Source organism: Xenopus tropicalis, chromosome 5 (assembly GCF_000004195.4).
Source record: "Xenopus tropicalis strain Nigerian chromosome 5, UCB_Xtro_10.0, whole genome shotgun sequence".
Lineage (NCBI taxonomy): Eukaryota > Metazoa > Chordata > Amphibia > Anura > Pipidae > Xenopus > Xenopus tropicalis.
In genome coordinates, this window is record NC_030681.2 from 149,048,912 (window position 1) to 149,074,144 (window position 25,233).

General features: G+C 39.9%; 1 protein-coding gene across 1 annotated transcript in view; it reads right to left on the reverse strand.

Moving 5' to 3' along the window:
* Nucleotides 1–1,899: 1,899 nt before the first annotated feature.
* The window catches only part of rhag (Rh associated glycoprotein), a 32,461-nt gene continuing 9,127 nt past the window's right edge, over nt 1,900–25,233 (reverse strand). Inside the window, exons 2-10 of the mRNA XM_002933599.5 lie at nt 21,238–21,421; nt 18,350–18,497; nt 18,048–18,195; nt 17,277–17,443; nt 15,577–15,714; nt 13,891–14,012; nt 9,799–9,872; nt 6,086–6,159; nt 1,900–4,243 (exon numbers count right to left, since the gene is read on the reverse strand). Of these exons, the coding sequence (XP_002933645.2) occupies nt 4,172–4,243; nt 6,086–6,159; nt 9,799–9,872; nt 13,891–14,012; nt 15,577–15,714; nt 17,277–17,443; nt 18,048–18,195; nt 18,350–18,497; nt 21,238–21,421 (1,127 nt within the window). The 3' untranslated portion in view covers nt 1,900–4,171. The remainder of the gene's footprint in view (nt 4,244–6,085; nt 6,160–9,798; nt 9,873–13,890; nt 14,013–15,576; nt 15,715–17,276; nt 17,444–18,047; nt 18,196–18,349; nt 18,498–21,237; nt 21,422–25,233) is intronic.

Here is a 25,233-nt window from a genome sequence, read left to right on the forward strand (position 1 = left end):
ATTTGGTTCGGGATTCGTCAGAATCCGTCACCATGTGCTAATTAGGATTTGGTTCGGGATTCGTCAGAATCCGTCACCATGTGCTAATTAGGATTTGGTTCGGGATTCGTCAGAATCCGTCACCATGTGCTAATTAGGATTTGGTTCGGGATTCGTCAGAATCCGTCACCATGTGCTAATTAGGATTTGGTTCGGGATTCGTCAGAATCCGTCACCATGTGCTAATTAGGATTTGGTTCGGGATTCGTCAGAATTCGTCACCATCTGCTAATTAGGATTTGGTTCGGGATTCGTCAGAATTCGTCACCATCTGCTAATTAGGATTTGGTTCGGGATTTGTCAGAATGCTAATCAGCATACGCTAATTTATGCCCGGGACTGTGGATTCGGCCGAAACCAAATCCGTCAAAAAAAGGCTGGATTCGGTGCATCCCTACTAATATTATAGAGATTCTACGATATCTCTGTACTGGGAGAAATCTTTTTTGTATCCGAGGCAAAAACATGTAAGACACAGTCATTAGTGCTGCTGTGGGAATCAAACCAGGGTTCTCTAGTAGAACATTTAACAAATAAGTCCAACACATTCTCTTCTCAGCCAAGTGAGAGAAGACACAAGCCTATAGTATCACAGCCAAAAGCAAAGGTTTCAATAGAATTAGTTTTAGGCAAAGTTATAAATGGCTTATTGAACAAACCCTTTGTTGCCAATGTGCCTTCACCTGTCTGGGCCTTCAGAACAGTAGTTAATGGGCCAGTGGCCATTGACTATTGGCCAACATATGGGTCATCTAATAAAAAAGTTGGCTGTGTAGACTCTAGTAAGGTAAAGATCAGCCTAAAATATCCACGTGACTGATAAGTCCCAGTGAAAAAAGCATTGTATGTGGTCACTGTCCAACCCTGGAACTGTATGTAGGGAGGGGCATTCAAATCCAACCTCAGCTTGTGGGCCAAGTAGGCAGAAACCCAAGGAGTACACTCTTGCATGGTTCCTATTAGTGATGAGCAAATCTGTCTGCTTTGGTGAAACTACAGAAAAATTTGTGAAACGTGGGTGCAGCACATATTTTCTGACCTGCGTGACTTTTTTGATGCTACCACACCTTTTTTTTTTTAACGCAACCATGACTTTTTTTTACGTGGCCGCCAATTTTCGTGACGAAATTTTGCCAATCAAAATGTGCAATTTTGCAAAACCATGCCTGCCAAAAAAACTTGCCCTTCACTAGTTCCTATATAATGTGGAATTATGAATCATAATATAGATTTGTGGGTCGTTGCCACTGATAGTTGATGATGAGCCATTTTTTTCGCCAGGCGCATGGATTCAGCGAATTTCCGCATTTTGCCATTGGCGAATTGTTTCGTGAAACTGCCGTGGAAATCCGCAGCGCAGAATTCGACCCGCAAATTTTTTTTTTGTTGCGTGTCTAATTGGACGCGGTCGCGTCAAAAAGGGGCGATGGCTGCTTAAAAAAGGGTGCAGTCGCATCAAAAAAGTGCGGGCAACAAAAAATAGACGCAGGCGACAAAAGAAAGTCGCGCAACAAATGTGTTTCGCAAATTTTTCTCCGTTTCACAAATTTTCTTGCTGTTTTGCGAATTTTATGGTGAAGCTAGACGCGACAGATTCACTCAACACTATTGATAGTTTATTCCTCCTTAAAAAAGTGTGATGTGCAAGTGAGACTCCTGTACCCGTCCATTATAAGATTTGTGACTTTTTGGCTAAATCAACCTATAGAATTCTAAACTAGCCAAAGCTATTTTGCCCATTGGATGAAAAAAAGTTTAGCAAATAGCGCAAAATATGCATTTTCATGAAAACAGAACTCAATGCACACAAAAAAATGCAATTAAATATTATTCCCACCCCATTCAACTTTTCACAACAAATTCACATTTGGTAAATGAAGCCATTTTACTTTAATTTGCACAAAACAAACATTTTTTGCCCCACTGTGCAACTTCGGCTAAATATTAGACACAATGAATGCTGTTTGGTTACACAAAAGTTATAGACAGAGCCATAGCGGGTTATTGGGTCAGCAAACGCTGTTGTGCAGTAGAAATCCATTTTACTATAAATTCTCTTGCTGTCATATAAAAACACAAAACAGGCAGTTGCAGTTCAATGGAAATAAAATGAAATCAAACAAAAACACTGGGGCTCATTTATTAACAATGGGCAAATTTGCCCATGGGCAGTAACCTATAGCAACCAATAGAATTGTTTCATTCATTGTTATACATGCAGCTGGCTGAAAAAAGGAAATCACTGATTGGTTGCTATGGGTTACTGCCCATGGGAAAATTTGCCCAGTGTTAATAAATGAGCCCCACTGTATAGCTTGGTGGTGCAACATAACATTTTGATATAATGAGTTTTTGATTAAAGACGTTCCCCCCTAGAACACAGACAGAAATATTATTTCTAATATTCCTAATTTATTTGGCATTTTCCGCTTTCTGTTGTTGATTATTTATCAAGTTTTGAGTTTGTGAATTCGAGTACATATTATTATATGCGAATATATATATTAATGTGGTAAACTCCTGCAATTAAAAAAACTCAAATATCTCGACTTTTCGAGCCCGCAAACTCAAATAAAAGTTGAAAACTTGAATATTTTGAATTGAAAATGTGGCTTGACTTTGCCTGGGACAACTCCCATTGACTTCTACAGAAACTTGGAAGCTTTTAGATTTTTACATTCAAGTTTTTGGGGTTTTTCGCACTAAATAGTGATGAGCGAATCTGTCCTGTTTCGCTAGGAAAATACAGCAAAAAAATCTGCGAAAGGCGTTTGTCAAGTGAATTTTTTAGTTGCACACGTCTTTTTTTGACGCGACTGCACCTGTTTTGATGCGGTCGCACCCATTTTTACATGACCACGCCAAACACAGCTTTTTTTAGCACAAGACAAATTTTATCGGGGGTGGATTTTCGCTGAAGGTTCGCAAAACAATTCGCCAATGGTGAAATGCGGAAATTCACGGAGAATCCATCCCTGCCGAAAAAATTCGCTCATCACTATTAATAAATACTCGAATTCAAGTTTTTTCAGCACAAAATTGTGGAAAAAAATGAAACTCGAACATTGATAAATCTTCCCCTTATCAACAGGACACAATGCTCAATGATCCACAACACCTAGGGGCTGATTTACTAATCCACGAATCCGAATGGGAAAAATTCGGATTGGAAAATGAACATTTTGCGACTTTTTCGTATTTTTTGCGACTTTTTCGTAGCCGTTACGACTTGCGCGAATTGTCACGACTTTTTCATTGCCATTACAAATTTCGTGAATTGTCGCGACTTTTTCATAGCCAGTACGACTTTCACGAATTGTCGCGACTTTCGTATTGAGCGCTCGAAAAAGTCGCAAAATACCGATCATTACGAAAAAACGCATTTGGACGCTTTTCGGACGTTCGTGGATTACTAAATGTGCCCTTTGGTGTTTCCTACAAAGCCCCTTATGTAACGTTACCCTGATCTATGTGGATGTGGACGTTTATCCTAAGTTTACCCCTTTGGGCCAGTGATTGCCAATAAAAAAGGTGGCACCATTTTGAAACAACATTATACCCCAACATTCACAGCTTCTCCAGAAACATAGATAGTCAAGTTAATAATGAAGTTAATAGTGAAGTTAATAGAAGAATGCTAATGTTCAGAAGAACACGTCTCCATACACTTCCAGGTACTGACGTTGCAGGATCATTGCGTTCTTCTTGCCTAGGAACTAAAACTTTTTTTGAAGCTAGTTTATGCAGTAAAAAAATATTTTTTACAGCCGAAACCCCACCCTGGTACAGAACAGCAGTAACTATAAGAATAGCACAGAAGAAAAGATATTATAGGCTTTCTTGAAGCATGTAGGAAGAGTGACCATGACCATATCATGGCGTAAATGATGAGCCATGAGTAGGGATGGGGTGCCACGTACATCAATAAAGTCTGCTTTGTCATTGGTTGACAGCAGCAAACATGTGCTTTCATTGGTTGCCCCAGCAGGTCTGCTATTTCATTATATTGAACTATGGTCATGGGTCTTTATAAAGCTGATGGGGCCTCATTTGCAATTCATAGAATGGAGGTTAAGTGGTGCAGTTTATTAATAAAAAAATGATGGGTGGGGGGCAGGCAGGTGTGTGCTGTTTAAGCATCTGATTTAATTTTCCCATGTTCATCCTGGTATTGATGTTCCTGTTCAGGCTCCTCTAGGGGGACCTACAAAAGAAAATACATACCCCTGATTACATTGTAGTGGGATATAATAGAAATATAAATGCTATAAACGTTTGAAGGCTTGTTTCAATTGCTTCTGCTTGGCAAAAAAATTTTGGGTTGTTGCAGAATTAGTTATCCGTCTGTCATTGGGAGGGACAGGGTGGGGGGGAAGGTTTAGAGAAGGCGTTCTGTATGGGCAAGAGACCTCACACAAAGGTTAAAACAAATGTTTTCACCGTCAACCTACTGTATTTGGCCCATACCCAGAGGATTAATTGTTTCCATCTAGTCAACGATTTACTGCTGAATATTAACCTATTCCCTGTAAGGCTGCTTTTCAACCAGCTGCACAATGCTTGAGTTTAATGCAATGTAGGATAACGGGTTTCCGGATAAGGGGTCCGATACCTGTATATCAATGCCCAATCCACATCAATATACAATTTTGTGATTATCCAATCACAGTGTAAGTGAGTGAATTCAAATACCTAAATACCTTTTCTTTCTCACTCAATATACAGATCATTAGTGAATTCATACGACCACTTTTGTCACAGAAACCATTCCTTGTTCATAAAATAACAATAAAATCTCTTACAAAAGTTGAAATCATTTAGCAATAATTTACCAATAAATAATGCACTATTGTTTGAAAGAAAACTCAAACTATAAAACAGCCGGAATGTTAAATATAAGCCCCCAGTGTTGAGTTTAGCTGATCCGGGCAAGTAGGTAATGTGGCATCTTGTGATATCATGGAAGACACTGGTGGATAATTTGGAGTTGCTGTGTACAAGGCAAAGTATTGCAAGGCTTTCATCGCTTTTGTGTTACAGGACCGGCCATGGCAGGGATCCCCAACCTTTCTTACTCGGGAGCCACAGTCAAATATAAAAAGACTTGGAAAGCAACACAAGCACCATAAAAGTTCATGGAGGAGCCAAATAAGGGCTGTGATTGGCTATTAGGGGCCTCTATGCACCCTATCAGCTTACAGGGGCTTTATTTGGTAGGAAATCTTGTTTTTATTCAACCAAAACTTGCCCCCAAGTCAGGAATTCAAAAATAACTCCCTGGTTTGGGGGCACTGAGAGCAACACCCAAGGGGTTGGGGAGCAACATGTTACCCTGAGCCACTGGTTGGGGATCACTGGGCCATGGGATGGAGCTGGTCATTAGTGATGAGCGAATTTTTTCACCAGGCATGGATTTGTAGCAAATTTCTGCATTTTGCCATTTGCAAACTAGTGAAACTTCAGCAAAAATTTGTTGCGCTTCAAAAAAAGTTGCGGTTGCGGCAAATTGGGCGCAGTCACATCAAATTGGGCAAGGTGGTATCAAATTAGGTGGGCCACGTCTAAATAGACGCGGGCGTGACAAAAACAGACACGAGTGACAAAAAAAAGATGCGCGATAAACGCATTTTGTGGATTTTTCACCGTTTTGCAAATTTTCCTGTTGTTTCGGCAAAGCGAAACATGACAGATTCGCTCATCACTACTGGCCATCGCTATTTGCTGGAATATACCATCTGCAAAGTTTTTAGCTAATATTTGCTTAATAAATCAGATATTAAACCAATCAGGCCGTAGCACAATGAGGTCCTTGACTTGAATGTTGATTATATCAAAATAAAGGAATATTTGGAACTGACTTGGCTTTACCCACCAGTAACTGGCATGTGGTGGGAAAGTCAGTTTAATTATATAAAATCCACAGATTTATCGGAGCCCAGTACATTACTTCTACTTCTTTCTTAAAACCACCAAATAAATGGGAAAATAAATGTTTTTATATGATACTAAGGCAAAGCATTCTGTTGTGCGACTTGTTGCTACTCACCTCCCAATAAATGGAATCATCATAGCAATTTGGGTCAGGAGGCTGGCCCCAGAATGGCAGCTTTAGGATAAATCCTGAAAAAATATAATGCACAGGCACATAGAGTATTTGTAAGAACATTTTCTATTTGTATATACATTTATAAAACATTAACAAATTGATAGGTAGACAGTGATCAGTCATTGGTCGAAACTTATTTTGTGAAGAAAAATAACAATTGTGAATAAAACATAGGCAAATGTATCCTGGGTATTGCAGTGGAATGAATGTTATTTATGGGAGTTACAGGCAAGCTTTAAAGGACAGAGAGCAGAGTTTGTCTGAAGATTTTCTGAATTAGGCCTTTACATATTAGAACTGCTTTCAGCTAACCTATTGTTTCTCCTACTCCCATGTAACTGGAGGAGTCCCAAGCCGGACTTGGATTTCTTACTATTGAGTGCTATTCTGATACCTACTGGGAGCTGCCATCTTGCTCCTTTCCCATTGTTCTGCTGATTGGCTGCTGGGGGTGAGGGGGGGGGATATCACTCCAACTTGCAGCGCAGCAGTAAAGTGTGCCTGAGTCTGAGCTTTCAGCCAGCGCTACACATTAGAACTGCTTTCAGCTAACCTATTGTTTCTCCTACTCCCATGTAACTGGAGGAGTCCCAAGCCGGACTTGGATTTCTTACTATTGAGTGCTATTCTGATACCTAGTGGGAGCTCCTATCTTGCTCCCTTCCCATTGTTCTGCTGATCGGCTGCTGGGGGTGAGGGGGGGATATCACTCCAACTTGCAGCGCAGCAGTAAAGTGTGCCTGAGTCTGAGCTTTCAGAAGGAGCCAGCACTACACATTAGAACTGCTTTCAGCTAACCTATTGTTTCTCCTACTCCTATGTAACTGGAGGAGTCCCAAGCCGGACTTGGATTTCTTACTATCGAGTGCTATTCTGATACCTACTGGGAGCTGCTATCTTGCTCCCTTCCCATTGTTCTGCTGATCGGCTGCTGGGGGTGGGGGGATATCACTCCAACTTGCAGCACAGCAGTAAAGTGTGCCTGAGTCTGGGCTTTCAGCCAGCGCTACACATTAGAACTGCTTTCAGCTAACCTATTGTTTCTCCTACTCCCATGTAACTGGAGGAGTCCCAAGCCGGACTTGGATTTCTTACTATTGAGTGCTATTCTGATACCTACTGGGAGCTGCTATCTTGCTCCCTTCCCATTGTTCTGCTGATCGGCTGCTGGGGGTGAGGGGGGGGAGGTAACACTCCAACTTGCAGCGCAGCAGTAAAGTGAGACTGAAGTTTATCAGAGCACAGGTCACATGGCTGTGGCACCCTGGGAAATGAAGAATATGGCTAGCCCCATGGGAAAAACAGATTACAATGCAGGATTCTGCTGGGGAAGCTCTATTAACTGATGGGTTTTAAAAAAAAAAAAACATGTTTTCCCATGTCAGTGTTACTTTAATGAATACTTATTAACTACTGCTCAGAGCAAAAATGTATTTTATAAATGTCTGTCCAGAAAACAACACTTTTCTCTGACCTTTTATCGTGTCCTCAGCAGAGGAAATTTCAAAAGAATGCCCATTCTCCTGATTTATGCTCCATTTCCTTCCCAGCCCCTGATGAATCCCAAATGTACAATATTCAAAAGTCACACTTCCTTCATTAAACTTGGACAAACCAAATTGTAATTCATGAGAGTTACTTTCATAATCAGAATAATCAGAATACTTCTAGAGAATAGTTTATAAAGCCCAAATTCCTTATCAGACTCCAGATTCCAGTATCATTCATTACTTAACTCCAGTGGGGTGTAAGTGTCAAGTGGATACAACAGTACAGGTATGGGACCTATTATCCAGAATGCTTGGGACCCGGGCATTCCAGATAAGGCAACTTTCCATAATTTACTATTATTTTTTATTATTACAGAGAAAAGGGAATCATTTAACCATGAAATAAACCCAATAGGGCTGTTCTGCCCCAATAAGGGGTAATTATATCTTAGTTGGGATCAAGTACAGGTACTGTTTTATTATTACAGAGAAAAGGGAATCATTTAACCATTAAATAAACCCAATAGGACTGTTCTGCCCCAATAAGGGGTAATTATATCTTAGTTGGGATCAAGTACAGGTACTGTTTTATTATTACAGAGAAAAGGGAATGATTTAACCATGAAATAAACCCAATAGGGCTGTTCTGCCCCAATAAGGGGTAATTATATCTTAGTTGGGATCAAGTACAGGTACTGTTTTATTATTACAGAGAAAAGGGAATCATTTAACCATTAAATAAACACAATAGGGCTGTTCTGCCCCCAATAAGGGGTAATTATATCTTAGTTGGGATCAAGTACAGGTACTGTTTTATTATTACAGAGAAAAGGGAATCATTTAACCATGAAATAAACCCAATAGGGCTGTTCTGCCCCCAATAAGGGGTAATTATATCTTAGTTGGGATCAAGTACAGGTACTGTTTTATTATTACAGAGAAAAAGGAAATCATTTATAAAAATTAGAATTATTTTCTTATAATGGAGTCTATAAGATCCGGATAAGGGATCCCATACCTGTACAAAAAAATTTCATATAACCTTTATAGAGTACACGGGCCGATTCTAGCTGCTGATTAGAGATGTAGCGAATTGTTCGCCGGCGAACTAATTCGCGCGAACACTGGGTGTTCGCAAATTCGCGAACTTTTCGCGTATGTTCGCAATTTGGGTTCGCGTGGCGTTTTTTCGCTGCGTTTTTTCTCGGCCTAAAAACGCCGCACAAGCAACACATGGCGTTTTTCAGCAAATCCCGTTTCCATGGTGCTAATGCGAAATAGCAAAATTTAGTCGGATCGGACGGACGCCTATACCCGTTGTTCTAATTTGATTGCTCCCCTGCAATGAGCTCTGATCACAGGTCCTGGAAACCTACAGGGCCAGTGGCCGTCCTGATGTTAAGAAATAAAATACATGCAGCGACTTTCCTATACCAGACGTGAAAAAAAAGCACAACAGTGGATTGTCATTGGTCAGTTGCTGATCAGGCCCAGATAAGGAAGTGAAACATGAGCAGAGAATGAAACACACCCCCCCATATACAGGCAGATGTCGACAAGCAAGCGGATCTTCTCCCGATATCCCCCACCTACGGGTGGGCGATATCGGGAGAATCCAGGGTAATTCGATCGTTTGGCCCTGGGGCTAAATGATAAAATTATAATGATGGGTATAGGCAAAGTTGGTCTGCCCGATCGAGATCAGGCCGATTTCAGGCCAGATATCGGTCAGACAGGCCCATCGGTAGTGCCCATACACGGGCCGATAAGCTGCTGAATCATTCTAAGGGACCCATATCGGCAGTTAGAATCGTCCCATGTATGGGGACCTTAAGGAATACAGAGCTCCAGTTGGTTGTGTTCTAACCCTGTTTTACCTGCTTTGCCATCTGATTTTTTTAGAACAACATCTGTTATAGGGCTCCTATCCTAAAGCTATATATAGTTAGGACTAAGTTTGACTTTACATCCCCTATTTTCCTAGGGCACTGTTTTTCCAGACTTCATCCTTCATCAGTCCTCACTTTCTGCCTCAGAGAACCTTATGGCCTTGACAGAGAGCAGAGGTAGAACATGCAATGATGCAGTAAAACAGGACCTTTCCATCCAGTTCAAACTCAGCACGGTGAAACAAATCTAGTTCTTCGGGAGAACTGTACAAACCTGTGAGAGTTCCTCCAACCACAGAGATTCCAAGTGTCGCAGCCAGGGCGGCTCCTTGCATAACTGGACTGCAGCTACAAATACAATAATACATATACAGAATTATTATGATCTAATTGTCAGGGTCACCATCAGACATACTGGGACAGTCTCCTTATTCAATTCCAGATGTCCCCATAAACTTCAGTAGAGAGCACAGATCCATTGATGAATGGGAACATGATGCACCCACAGTTTCCAAGAGGCACAAATATCATAGATGGACCTGTGTTCTCTGAACTGAGGGAAGTAGCAGATTATATTAGCGAATATAATGGAGCTATAAAACCAGAAGTTTATTCCTATATAAACACAACACAATGATGGGCCCCTACACATTAAACTTTCGAAGAGGAAATAGTGACAGGAAGTGTTGGTGATCGAGAACATGTTCAATGCAAACCATAGAGAGAGGCTCATTTTCTTGGGCGCCACTGTAGGAGTGGCTTGTAGGGTGAAAAAAGGGTGGTGCCTGGTTTTCTATGGATTTTTTTACCTTGGTCTACTGTTTGTAAATGAGCCCTAGTTTTCATTGTCATCACACAACCACCAATGACACAATTTTGATTTTTGCTCAGGCTGAGTTGCATGTTAGTTTGGTAAATCTAGATCTTCTAGTTTTTACTGAGTAAATCAATCTACTACAGCAGAAGACTAGAAGCTTTTAATGTATAAAAATGCCATATTTTATATATTGTACTTATTGTACCAGCCTACATCTCAATAGCAGCAATGATCCAGAACGTCAAACTTGTCACAGGGGGTCATCATCTTGGAAAGTGTCTTAGACACTGCACATGCTCAGTGGGCTCTGGGCAGCTGTTGGGAAGCTGAGCTTAGGGGTCATGGCAAATTATCAAGCAGAAAATAGTCATTAATATTCTATATATACAGTATATTGTGACATTTATATTCTATATATACAGTATATTGTGACATTTATATTCTATATATACAGGATAGTGGGACATTTATATTCTATATATACAGGATAGTGTGCCATTTATATTCTATATATACAGTATAGTGTGCCATTTATATTCTATATATACAGTATAGTGTGCCATTTATATTCTATATATACAGTATAGTGTGCCATTTATATTCTATATATACAGTATAGTGTGACATTTATATTCTATATATACAGGATAATGTGACATTTATATTCTATATATACAGGATAGTGTGACATTTATATTCTATATATACAGGATAGTGTGACATTTATATTCTATATATACAGGATAGTGTGACATTTATATTCTATATATACAGTATAGTGTGACATTTATATTCTATATATACAGGATAGTGTGACATTTATATTCTATATATACAGTATAGTGTGACATTTATATTCTATATATACAGGATAGTGTGACATTTATATTCTATATATACAGGATAATGTGACATTTATATTCTATATATACAGGATAGTGTGACATTTATATTCTATATATACAGGATAGTGTGACATTTATATTCTATATACACAGTATAGTGTGACATTCAGTACCGCCGCTCCCTATTAGAGATGTAGCGAGCGATGTTCGCCATTTTGGGTTCGCCGCGGTTTTTTTTGCGCCGCATTTTTTCGCCTCGGTTTTTTCCGCCGCGTTTTTTCGCTTCGGTTTTTCGCCTTTGTGTATACATAGGAATAGCTTGCGGGTTTTTTTTGGCGTTATTTTTTGGCGTTTTTTTTGGCGTTATTTTTTGGCGTTTTTTTTTTTTTGCGTTTTTTTACAAAGTATTTTTCAGAGACATTTTTGCCCTTGATCCCCCTCCTGCATGCCACTGCCCAGGTCGTGGCACCCTTTAAACAACTTTAAAATCAGTTTTCTGGCCAGAAATGGCTTTTCTAGGTTTTAAAGTTCGCCTTCCCATTGAAATCTATGGGGTTCGCAAAGTTCGCAAATATTCGCGAGTTTTGCCGAAAGTCCGCGATGTTGGCGATGTTCGCTACATCCCTACTCCCTATACGCAGAGTACGCACTCTGCGTAGGGCACCAACTCCCAGGGGGGCACCCAGGACCACCGCTCCCTACGCAGAGTGCGCACTCTGCGCACTAACATACCAGTTACCGGTGGCGGCTCCTTCGCTTATGCCGCTGCAACAGGCCCTTATAGAAGTGCCTGTTGCAGCGGCATGAGCGAAGGAGCCGCCACCGGTAACTGGTCTGTTGGGGGTAATTTCTATGGGGGCTATTTGGGGCACTGTGTGTGGGGGCTACCGTCTATGGGGGGTACTGTGTATGAGGCAATTGGGGGCACTGTTTATTGTTTATGGGGGCAATTGGGGCACTGTGTATGGGGGAAATTGGGGCACTGTGTATGGGGGTACTGTTTTTGGGGTCAATTGGGGCACTGTGTATGGGGCACTTTCTATTGGGGGCACTGTGTGTGGGGGCTACTGTCTATGGGGCAATTGGGGGCACTGTTTATGGGGACACTTTCTATTGGGGACACTGTGTGTGGGGACTACGGTCTATGGGGGGGTACTGTTTATGGGGGCAATTGGGGCACTGTTTATGGGGGCAATTGGGGCACTGTGTATGGGGCACTTTCTATTAGTGGCACTGTGTGTGGGGGCTACTGTCTTTGGGGGGTACTGTTTATGGGGGCAATTGGGGCACTGTTTATGGGGGCAATTGGGGCACTGTTTATGGGGACAATTGGGGCACTGTGTATGGGGGCACTGTTTATGGGGGCAATTGGGGCACTGTGTATGTGGACACTTTCTATTGGGGGCACTGTGTGTGGGGGCTACTCTCTATGGGGCAATTGGGGCACTGTGTATGGGGGCACTTTCTATTGGGGGCACTTCCGTAATATTTGGGGGAGGGGGCACAAAAATAAATTTCTGCTTAGGGCACCCATTTGGCCAGAAGCGGCCCTGGTGACATTTATATTCTATATATACAGGATAGTGTGACATTTATATTCTATATATACAGGATAGTGGGACATTTATGTTCTATATATACAGTATAGTGTGACATTTATATTCTATATATACAGGATAGTGTGACATTTATATTCTATATATACAGTATAGTGTGCCATTTATATTCTATATATACAGGATAGTGTGACATTTATATTCTATATATACAGTATAGTGTGCCATTTATATTCTATATATACAGGATAGTGGGACATTTATATTCTATCTATACAGTATAGTGTGACATTTATATTCTATATATACAGTATAGTGTGCCATTTATATTCTATATATATACAGGATAGTGGGACATTTATATTCTATATATACAGGATAGTGTGACATTTATATTCTATATATACAGGATAGTGTGACATTTATATTCTATATATACAGTATAGTGTGCCATTTATATTCTATATATATACAGGATAGTGGGACATTTATATTCTATATATACAGGATAGTGTGACATTTATATTCTATATATACAGGATAGTGTGACATTTATATTCTATATATACAGGATAGTGTGCCATTTATATTCTATATATACAGGATAGTGTGCCATTTATATTCTATATATACAGGATAGTGTTACATTTATATTCTATATATACAGTATAGTGAGACATTTATATTCTATATATACAGGATAGTGTGACATTTATATTCTATATATACAGGATAGTGTGACATTTATATTCTATATATACAGGATAGTGTGACATTTATATTCTATATATACAGTATATAGTGAGTGGGCCCCTAAGCTCAGGTAAGTGACAGCAGCACAGAGTATGGGCAGGAAATCAGTAGAAAAGAAGATGGGGGGGCTATTGGGGCACCTTTGGGGGCACAGATCTTCCCTGCTAAAGGGCTGTGGGCTGGTACAATAGCCCAAAACATACAGTAATGTACAACATTTCTAGGCTACTTCTTTAGTTAGGCTTTAGTTCTCATTGAAAGCAATAGCACAGGGACATACTAAAGCCAGTTATGGAGAATACTTACTTACTATCCTACATTCTAAAGTGGGTCAGGCATCTCTCTAGCTGTGGATATTTGCCTCTGTGCAGTGTTAGCATATAAAGCAGACTTACCCTTCTTTAGCTCCGATTGCTGCAGCCACTATTCCTGCGAGTCCTCCTAGGATTCCGGGCAAGCCATGCAGGTTGTGCACCCCACACGTATCTTGTATGTGCAACTTTGCTGACAAGAATGGCTAAACAAAAACAACAACCGGATATTTGCAGTAAAACTGTCTTAATAAAATACTCTGTGGCTTTTTATATCGTAAATTTTATGGTCGAAGATGTCAAGTCCCTGACTGCCAGCTCTGTCAAGTCTATGGGAGTTTTTTCTTACTCCAAATGCATTAAAGTCAATGGGCATTTTTGGCAGTGACACATTTTTATGGCGACTTTTTTTGTCTTGGCAAATTTTTGCTGCAGTTTTGCGGAAAAAATTTGCAAATTATCCGGAAACCCATTATCCAGAAAGTACGAAAAGGCTATCGCGCATAGACTCCATTTTAATCAAATAATTCACATTTTTATTAATGGTTTCCTTTTTTCTCTGTAATAATAAAACAGTACCTGTACTTGATCCCAACTAAGATATAATTACCCCTTATTGGGGGCAGAACAGCCCTATTGGGTTTATTTAATGGTTAAATGATTCCCTTTTCTTTGTAATAATAAAACAGTACCTGTACTTGATCCCAACTAAGATATAATTACCCCTTATTGGGGCAGAACAGCCCTATTGGGTTTATTTCATGGTTAAATGATTCCCTTTTCTCTGTAATAATAAAACAGTACCTGTACTTGATCCCAACTAAGATATAATTACCCCTTATTGGGGGCAGAACAGCCCTATTGGGTTTATTTCATGGTTAAATGATTCCCTTTTCTCTGTAATAATAAAACAGTACCTGTACTTGATCCCAACTAAGATATAATTACCCCTTATTGGGGCAGAACAGCCCTATTGGGTTTATTTCATGGTTAAATGATTCCCTTTTCTCTGTAATAATAAAACAGTACCTGTACTTGATCCCAACTAAGATATAATTACCCCTTATTGGGGCAGAACAGCCCTATTGGGTTTATTTAATGGTTAAATGATTCCCTTTTCTCTGTAATAATAAAACAGTACCTGTACTTGATCCCAACTAAGATATAATTACCCCTTATTGGGGGCAGAACAGCCCTATTGGGTTTATTTCATGGTTAAATGATTCCCTTTTCTCTGTAATAATAAAACAGTACCTGTACTTGATCCCAACTAAGATATAATTAACACTTATTGGAGACAAAACTATCCTATGGGTTTAATTACTGTTTAAATATTTTTTTTAGTAGACTTAAGGTAGGAGATCCGAGTTACAGAAAGAACCCTTATCCAGAAAACCCCAGGTATATTATATTAAATGCCAGCTTAATGATGTCTTGATAGCAATAAAGCTCTTACATTAATGCAGAATCCTTAGTAGAGTTGCATGTACATTAATATATAACCATTGTATTAACAGTGGATGGTTCTTACGCAAAGCAGATTCTTTCCCTGACAACCTTTACGCACATGTTGCAATGATTATGTGGATAGGGTAGATTATTCACAAAGTTATTATTCCTTCTGTCTGACAAAGGTCACCATGAAACTTCTCCCTCAACTGAACCTTGTCCTACTCATGTCCTGTCTGTCCAACTGCCTGGTCATCGTAGTGCAGCCATTAATATAAATAACTAACATGAAACCAACTGGGGAGTAGGTGGGATACGTACAGTCAGGTACTTGAAGCCGATGGTTGAAATGATTCCAGCTGTGAATCCGATGATCATGGCTCCAAAAGGCCCAATGTTCATATCAGCGCAGGTACCGACTGCCACTCCCCCGGCCAAGGTAGCATTCTGGATATGGACCTGCAGGGAAAGCCAATGCACATAACAAGATAAGGTCTATTTCTCTTTGTATTACATTTATATGACTTATTAGAAGAGTCGGGTGGAACCCAGTGGTGGGTGAGGTCTAGAACCTCCAAAGAAGATCTATTTGTAGGACCAAATATAAGAGTAATGCCCAGCAGCTTCAATAACAATTGTTAGCCAGCAGATTCTAATGCTGCTTTTTATTTACTACATATTAAAAGATCCAAGGAAGCTTTCTCAAGGGAGGTAAGAATAATTAACGTGGAGCAATGGTACCACAGTGTGCAGGCGATTATCACCCAGAGGTTTACAATTCCATTTTGGAAGCCTAGAAGGTACAATATTTTGTATGTATAGAACTATAAAGTTTATAAAATCTACTATAATGACAATTGGAGCTAGTACAGGTATCGGACCCCTTATCCATAAACCCACTATCCAGAAAGTTCCGAATTTTGGAAAGGCCATCTCCCATAGACTCCATTGTACTCAAATAATTAATATTTTTAAAAATGGTTTCCCTTTTCTCTGTAATAATAAAACAGTACCTGTACTTGATCCCAACTAAGATATAATTACCCCTTATTGGGGCAGAACAATCCTATTGGGTTTATTTAATGGTTAAATGATTCCCTTTTCTCTGTAATAATAAAACAGTACCTGTACTTGATCCCAACTAAGATATAATTACCCCTTATTGGGGCAGAACAGCCCTATTGGGTTTATTTCATGGTTAAATGATTCCCTTTTCTCTGTAATAATAAAACAGTACCTGTACTTGATCCCAACTAAGATATAATTACCCCTTATTGGGGCAGAACAATCCTATTGGGTTTATTTAATGGTTAAATGATTCCCTTTTCTCTGTAATAATAAAACAGTACCTGTACTTGATCCCAACTAAGATATAATTACCCCTTATTGGGGCAGAACAGCCCTATTGGGTTTATTTCATGGTTAAATGATTCCCTTTTCTCTGTAATAATAAAACAGTACCTGTACTTGATCCCAACTAAGATATAATTACCCCTTATTGGGGCAGAACAGCCCTATTGGGTTTATTTAATGGTTAAATGATTCCCTTTTCTCTGTAATAATAAAACAGTGCCTGTACTTGATCCCAACTAAGATATAATTACCCCTTATTGGGGGCAGAACAGCCCTATTGGGTTTATTTCATGGTTAAATGATTCCCTTTTCTCTGTAATAATAAAACAGTACCTGTACTTGATCCCAACTAAGATATAATTACCCCTTATTGGGGCAGAACAGCCCTATTGGGTTTATTTAATGGTTAAATGATTCCCTTTTCTCTGTAATAATAAAACAGTACCTGTACTTGATCCCAACTAAGATATAATTACCCCTTATTGGAGGCAAAACTTTCCTATGGGTTTAATTACTGTTTAAATATTTTTTTTAGTAGACTTAAGTTAGGGGATCCGAATTACAGAAGACCCCTTATCCAGATCCCCAGCATTCTGGATAATGGATCCCATACCTGTACAGTACATTAAAATCATCTACATCTGCAGTGCCCCCCCCCAACAACTCACCATATCCAATTTGCCTTTGTGTTCAACAAGGCTGGAAACAGCATAGGCAGTGAGTACGCTGGCAGCCAGGGAGAAGTAAGTGTTAATGATGGCCATTTGTTGGTTTATCCCATGGTCGGCAATGGCAGAATTAAAGCTTGGCCAGAACATCCAGAGGAAGAGCGTTCCTGCACGAGAAATAAAGGGACTATCCCAGTCAAGTTTTTAAGTATTAAAGGAAAACTTAACCCCCCGAACGACATAGGTATCTATAAAAATATATCACATAAACAGCTCATATGTAAAACCCTGCTTCATCTAAATAAACCATTTTCATATAAATATACTTGTTTAGCAGTATGTGCCATTGGGTAATCCTAAATAGGAAACTGCCATTTTATGTACTAAGGGCCGCCCCCTGGGATCATAGGAGTCACAGTGCACACAAACAAGCCAAGGCACACATACATGTTAGGCCCCATCAACCAATGAATGGGCAGAGTTCTGCCTTTTACTCCCACACTACTTCCTGTTACAGTTAGAGCTGCATCACTTCCTGTCAGCTGATCTCTGAGGGAGCACACAGCCCATCACTAAATGGCGGCTCAAGGGAAAGGATGTAAAAGGGCAATATTTACTGATATATATATTCCAGTTTGGGGAGACTCTTTATTAGGTCCTAATACTTCCTTATATACGGTTGTTGTTTAATTTATATTATCTGCCCCCCCATATTTTCTTTTGAATATCTCTATTTACAGTCCCTAGAGCTAGGGCAATATAAATCCTTACCGATCATAGCAAACAAGTCCGAGTGATAAACAGACCCTTCATTGTCATGGCCGTTTTTCAATGAAGGTCGGTATAAAACCACTGCAGCTGCCAGTCCGAAATACGCGCCGAAGGTATGAATAGTCATGGAAGCACCAATGTCACTCGCCTGTCAAAAATGAAATGGCGCTGATTTGAGTCCCGGGATTGGATAGATGGAAAAATCAGTGCTGTCTGTAGGGGGCCAATCAGAAGTGGCTGCTCTGCTGATGTCACCAGGGGGAAAAGGAACACTGTTATCATCTCACCTATATATTTCTTACCTGCAGATACCCAGCCAGATGTTCATTGCAAGCAAATACAGCGATTTCTATAATGGCCATGAACAGCATTTGAACTGGACTCGTCTTCCCCAGAACAGCACCGAATGAGATCAGGACAGTTGCGGTACTGAAATCAGCATTGATCATTCTGAAAGAGATCGAATGGAATGAGTTATATATATATATATATATATATATAACATAATGTTTGGTCATTGTCCCATTTGACTAAACAGTAAATCATATCCTTATAAACGATGCTCAGTGATGTCATCAGTTATAATCGGAGCTTGGTGATGTCATTTATGTCACATGATGAAACTTATACGTATATTATAATAAATAAAGTACCCCCTGCTGTAAAATATGTGGATATTAGAAGTCACCTCAGAGTTCATGGAATAATATCCCTATATTTTACAATAGGTACTTTATTCACTATATATTATAAGGAACTCCTCAGGGGCTTATAATATCCCTATATGTTATAATAGGGGGTACTTTATTCACTATATATTATAAGGAACTCCTCGGGGGCTTATAATATCCCTATATGTTACAATAGGGGGTACTTTATTCACTATATATTATAAGGAACTCCTCGGGGGCTTATAATATCCCTATATGTTACAATAGGGGGTACTTTATTCACTATATATTATAAGGAACTCCTCGGGGACTTATAATATCCCTATATGTTACAATAGGGGTACTTTATTCACTATATATTATAAGGAACTCCTCGGGGACTTATAATATCCCTATATGTTACAATAGGGGCACTTTATTCACTATATATTATAAGGAACTCCTCGGGGGCTTATAATATCCCTATATGTTACAATAGGGGGCACTTTATTCACTATATATTATAAGGAACTCCTCTGGGACTTATAATATCCCTATATGTTACAATAGGGGGCACTTTATTCACTATATATTATAAGGAACTCCTCTGTGACTTATAATATCCCTATATTTTCCAGTAGGGGGTACTTTATTCAGTGTATATGTATATACAGGTATAGGACCCATTATCCAGAATGCTCGGGACCAAGGGTATTCTGGATAAGGGGTCTTTCCGTAATTTGGATCTCCGTACCTTAAGTCTACTTAAAGATCAATAAAACATGAAATAAACCCAATAGGATTGTTTTGCATCCAATAAGGATTAATTATATCTTATTTGGGACCAAGTACAGGTACTGTTTTATTATTACAGAGAAAAGGGAATCATTTAACCATTAATAAACCCAATAGGGCTGTTCTGCCCCCAATAAGGGGTAATTATATCTTGGTTGGGATCAAGTACAGGTACTGTTTTATTATTACAGAGAAAAGGGAATCATTTAACCATTAAATAAACCCAATAGGGCTGTTCTGCCCCCAATAAGGGGTAATTATATCTTAGTTGGGATCAAGTACAGGTACTGTTTTATTATTACAGAGAAAAGGGAATCATTTAACCATGAAATAAACCCAATAGGGCTGTTCTGCCCCAATAAGGGGTAATTATATCTTAGTTGGGATCAAGTACAGGTACTGTTTTATTATTACAGAGAAAAGGGAATCATTTAACCATGAAATAAACCCAATAGGGCTGTTCTGCCCCAATAAGGGATAATTATATCTTAGTTGGGATCAAGTACAGGTACTGTTTTATTATTACAGAGAAAAAGGAAATCAGTTTTAAAATTATGTATTATTTGATTAAAATGGAGTCTATGGGAGACAGGCTTTCCGTAATTTGGAGCTTTCTGGATAATGGGTTTCCGGATAAGGGATCCTATACCTGTATATATATAATTTTGATTCCTTATGAGAGGTATTATGGGAGTTAAATAGATCTGTCTGTGTAGACATCAATATGGCCAACAATTCCTGCCATGCATGTCAGACACAGCCTTTGGAGGGTAAAAACAACTGCTACAATGGTTGCCAACAAAATGCCACGACTGGTCCCCAAGCAAAGTTACAGCAAATATGGCAGTTGTAAGGTTTCACATAGACTGTTGGCGCCTTGAGTGGAAGGGTCGGGACTAGAGATAGGCAAAGAGGTGTGTGGCTGGCGCCCCCCCCCCCCCCCCCGAATGTTGCACCCTAGGAACGTGCCTCTTCTGCCTACCCCTAGTTCCGGCCAGTGTCGGATTGGGGTGCCAAGGGCCCACCAGAAAACCTTAGACTTTAGGCCCTTCTCTGTTCACTTTCTTCTCTTAATTACTTCTTTTTACATACTATTATCTATCCTTTCCTCCATTTCTTCTGTTTCTTCTCATATAGAATTGACGAATGGCAATGGTGTAGGCATACAAGGCAAATAGTTGGGTGACCAGGAGGGCCCACTGGGAGTTTTCCTGGTATCCTGGTTGGCCAGTCTGACACTGGTTCTGGCCCTGAGAGAAAGGCAAGTTAGTCTGTCTCTTTGGGACCAATTACTCACCTCCCTAGGCTCATAGAATGTACCAACCTCTCTTCACCTTGTGCCATAATGAAGTGATGCATTCTGGGATATGACGTCCCTCTGCTTTCAATAGAATTTTTGTCCCAACCACTATGGAGGACTACAAGTCCCAGAAAATATCACTCCACAATAAAACAAGGTGTGGAAAGGGGTTGCATTACACTGTGAGCCTAAGGGGGTGGGGAACTGGTTTTTGCCAACACAAATAGACTATCATGGTTTCCTTGTAATCTATGAGATCAGGAATACATTTATAATTCTTTCTGGAAGTTCAAAGAGTTTTCATTCACCTATTAAACATGCTGAAAATGGAATATATTTTCCCTTTATTAAACTAATGTTCTAGATCTGTCTAGATATTTATTTTTACAGATTAAAAAAAGTGTTTACATTTAGAATTCCAAAAGCATACCAAACACAAACCCACTTCAATATATCGACTTCAATTTTCCCATCATGAAGGTGCCAGAATCCTTGCATTAAAATTCCCCACTGAAGCCCCAGGGCGGCGATGAGCATATTGATCCCAACACTGCTGAACCCGTATCTCTTCAGAAACGTCATCAGGAAACCGAACCCAACGAAGATCATGACATGGACATCCTGAAATACTGAAAAGGAAAAAGAAAATTCTGAATTGTGCTCTACAGAAATATTTTTGAATACGAAACATGTCAGGACTTCATTGTTTTGGACCTCTACAAGTTTTATAGTGGACCAAGGGGTCCACTGTATGGTTCCACGCTATACCCTAAGCCAGGGGCCCCAACCTTTCTTACTTGTGAGCCACAATCTAATGTAAAAAGACTTGGAGAGCAACACAAGTACCATAAAAGTTCATGGAGGAGCCAAATAAGGGCTGTGATTGGCTATTAGGGGCCTCTATGCACCCTATCAGCTTACAGGGGCTTTATTTGGTAGGAAATCTTGTTTTTATTCAACCAAAACTTGCCCCCAAGTCAGGAATTCAAAAATAACTCCCTGGTTTGGGGGCACTGAGAGCAACATCCAAGGGGTTGGGGAGCAACATGTTGCCTTGAGCCACTGGTTGGGGATCACTGGCCTAAACTATGGGTTTGGGGTGCTGCACCCAAGCCACTATATTTCCTTGGTGAGTGCAGTATTCCTTTGTTTTTGCCGAAGTTTCTACACCTGGACCAGTCAAATTACTGGGTGAGCTACCGATTTTTTACTAGTTCATGTGAAGAGCCAATGGCTTTTCCCTTGAGCCGCCATTTAGTTATGGGCTGTGTGCTCCCTCAGAGATCAGCTGACAGGAAGTGATAACGCTCTAACTGTAACAGGAAGTAGTGTGGGAGTAAAAGGCAGAACTCTGTCCATTCATTGGCTGATGAGGCCTAGCATGTATGTGTGCCTTGGCTTGTTTGTGTGCACTGTGAATCCTATGATCCCAGGGGGCGGCCCTTAGTACTTAAAATGGCAGTTTCCTATTTAGGATTACCCAATGGCACATACTACTACAAAAGTATATTTATATAAAAAATGGTTTTATTTAGATTTTTTTATAAAGACCTACATTGTTTGGGGATATAGTTGTATTTTAATTTTAGGAAACTGGCCATGCCCTTTGATTAGGCTTTGCCATGGGGTTACATTATTTTATACAATGTTTTTTCCATGCAAACTGTAGTCTTCCCATAATCTGGAGATAATCGCTGCAGGAATGTAGGGCGGAACCCTTATCTTAGAAAACAACTCAACGGCAGAACAGAATCTGTGTGTAGGAAAATGCACCATTTATTACACATAACTCAGCGCGGCTCGGGCATAAACCATTTATTTCCCATAAATCAGCATTGCTTGGCACAGCCCCATGCGGATGAGAAACTGATACACTCAGAATTGGAACAGATCCTTCACTCCCACCGCTGCACAGACTGCCAAGAGATTACCTGCCTATGAATAGAGTGAAATCTACCATTTCCAAGCTTAAACACAGTTACACAGTTACATAGCAGATGAGGTTGAAAAAGAAAGATCCACATCCATCAAGTCTGACCTTTTGCCCAAGTGAAATCTATCTGATTTTATATAATCTAGAGGAAGGCAAAAGGCTTCATATGAAGACATCTCCAGTTTGCTTCAGAGGGAGAAATATTCTCTTCTCTTCTTCTCAAGGTGGACATTTAGACCAGTTCCTGGATCAATTTTGGTTCAACTGAGTAAATTCACTAAAAAAATAAAAGTCATGAAACCCCTTGTTCAACCCCTTCTAATGTATAGTATCTGCCAATACAACTTCAGTAGGGAGAAAGTTCCACAACTTCACGTCTCTAACTGCAGATAAAAATGGCAAGAAGGTGCCTTCATGTTCTCTGGAAGGGTCTCCTGGGTACTAGTGCATCAGAGAATGTATTGCATGGTCCTTTCATACAGTATATCTGTACATAGTCATCATATCCCCTGCGTTAAGTGCAGTATAAACAATTCCAGCTTGGCCGGTCCCTCCTCATAACTGAGACTTTCCATACCCTCAGTCAACTTAGTTGCTCTTCTCAAGACTTTGTGTAAGTTCTTAAGTACTGAGACCAAAACTGCACTACGTATTCCAGATGAGGCCTTACCAGCGCTCCACCTGGTAATTCCAACCATTTTTAAGGCTAACAGTGCTCAAGGCTTTTCTCCACTTGAGTAGAAAATGCCATTGTTCTCTAAACTGCTATTTGGAAGCAAGAACCGATAGGAATAGGCCAAATCGGAACTATGGATTCCATTCCAGTCAATGATTACTCCCATGGGGGGGTTCAGAGTGTACCATTGGACTAATACAGAACAGTATCTTGTCGGCTTTTCCTGCTGCTGAATGGTAGAGCTAGCTACATCCACAAGTACCCCCAGGTCCTGTTCAATCAAGGTTTTCTCTCATTCAGGACATATTTATGATACATCCCAGGTGTATAACCTTACATTTATTCACTGACTATGATCTGAGTATAAACTGCCTAGATTGACACCCCCCCTAGCAAAAATGACACATTCTAGAAAACACAGTCAACCTGTAAATCCCAAGCTTAGTTGAAGCATTAGCGGTATGGCCAATGGGTAATCCTGTTATTGGTGTGCTTCCTTCAAAGTTTGGGGGGGCTTTACAAACCATAAATAAGAACTTAATATTGGATTTGGCAAGTCGTAGATGCTTCTCTGACAAAAGGACGTATGGATAGAACTGACTGCAAATGACATACATAAACATACTGTGATATTTCACTGCCTATTTAAGGCTAAATTACATTTATAAATGCTACAATGAGAATTTGGATTCTATTTAAACCACCATTCTTTTGCTCGTAGTTTTTTTTTTAGCATGGAATATTAATTACAATACTCTCTCTCTCTCTATATATATATATATGCCCTTAGGTGCCCTTACTACCATTAATGTTACTAACCTAATATTTAAGTTCTTTATAATTAAATAAGGAAATGGCCAACTTCCCACCTCAGAGATTTATCAGGCCTCTGTTCATTTCCGTAGCGCCGGGGCACAGGGTAAAGATCCTGGCAAAACTGTGGCTTCATTTACTGCCCCTATTTACTTAGTAAGATCAGATATGAAGACCTGACATTGCTTATGGATAAATGCCCTACTGAACGACCCTTTAACTGCAGCACAAAAGAGACATTGCAAGCATTTCCCTTCCATAATGCCAAAAGGGAAAATCTTTTATAAGGGGAAGAAATAAATAACCAAGTGAATTTCTGATAAATGCCCCATGGTGAAAAGGATGTTCCTAATGGATTCCTTCCCCAGATGGTTTCCTATAGAAAGCATAGCCAGCAAATAGAGAGCCATCATTGTAACTGGCGTCATGCTCTTTATAAACAACAAGATAAATAACAAGGTGCCCAGGAAAGGGAACCGGCCTTAAAGAGATACTGACACCAGAAATTAAACCATTTTTACATCCATCATAACTTTGTATTTCCATGCTATTTATAATTTTGCCTTGAAAGTATTTGTCTGTGGGGAGGATGTATTCCTCATTGGTCCAATGGTAGTTTCCTAGTTCCTGGTTCCTTTGTTTTTAAAAGGGGAGGGAATATTGTTGGACTGCACCATAGCAGGAGTTGGATCTGCCAGAGGGTCTTAGGTGGCATTCAGGAAAATATCAGGGGAGGAAAAGATGTCAGACCCTAAGGTAACCATTCCTTAATGAAGTCAGAGAAACAGTAGTCTGTAAAGTACAACACAGGGATGTAAGGTAGTCAGGGCTAGTATGCAAGTCTTGTGCTCCACCAAGGAGAAACAGTAGTCTGTAAAGTACAACACAGGGATGTAAGGTAGTCAGGGCTAGTATGCAAGTCTTGTGCTCCACCAAGGAGAAACAGTAGTCTGTAAAGTACAACACAGGGATGTAAGGTAGTCAGGGCTAGTATGCAAGTCTTGTGCTCCACCAAGGAG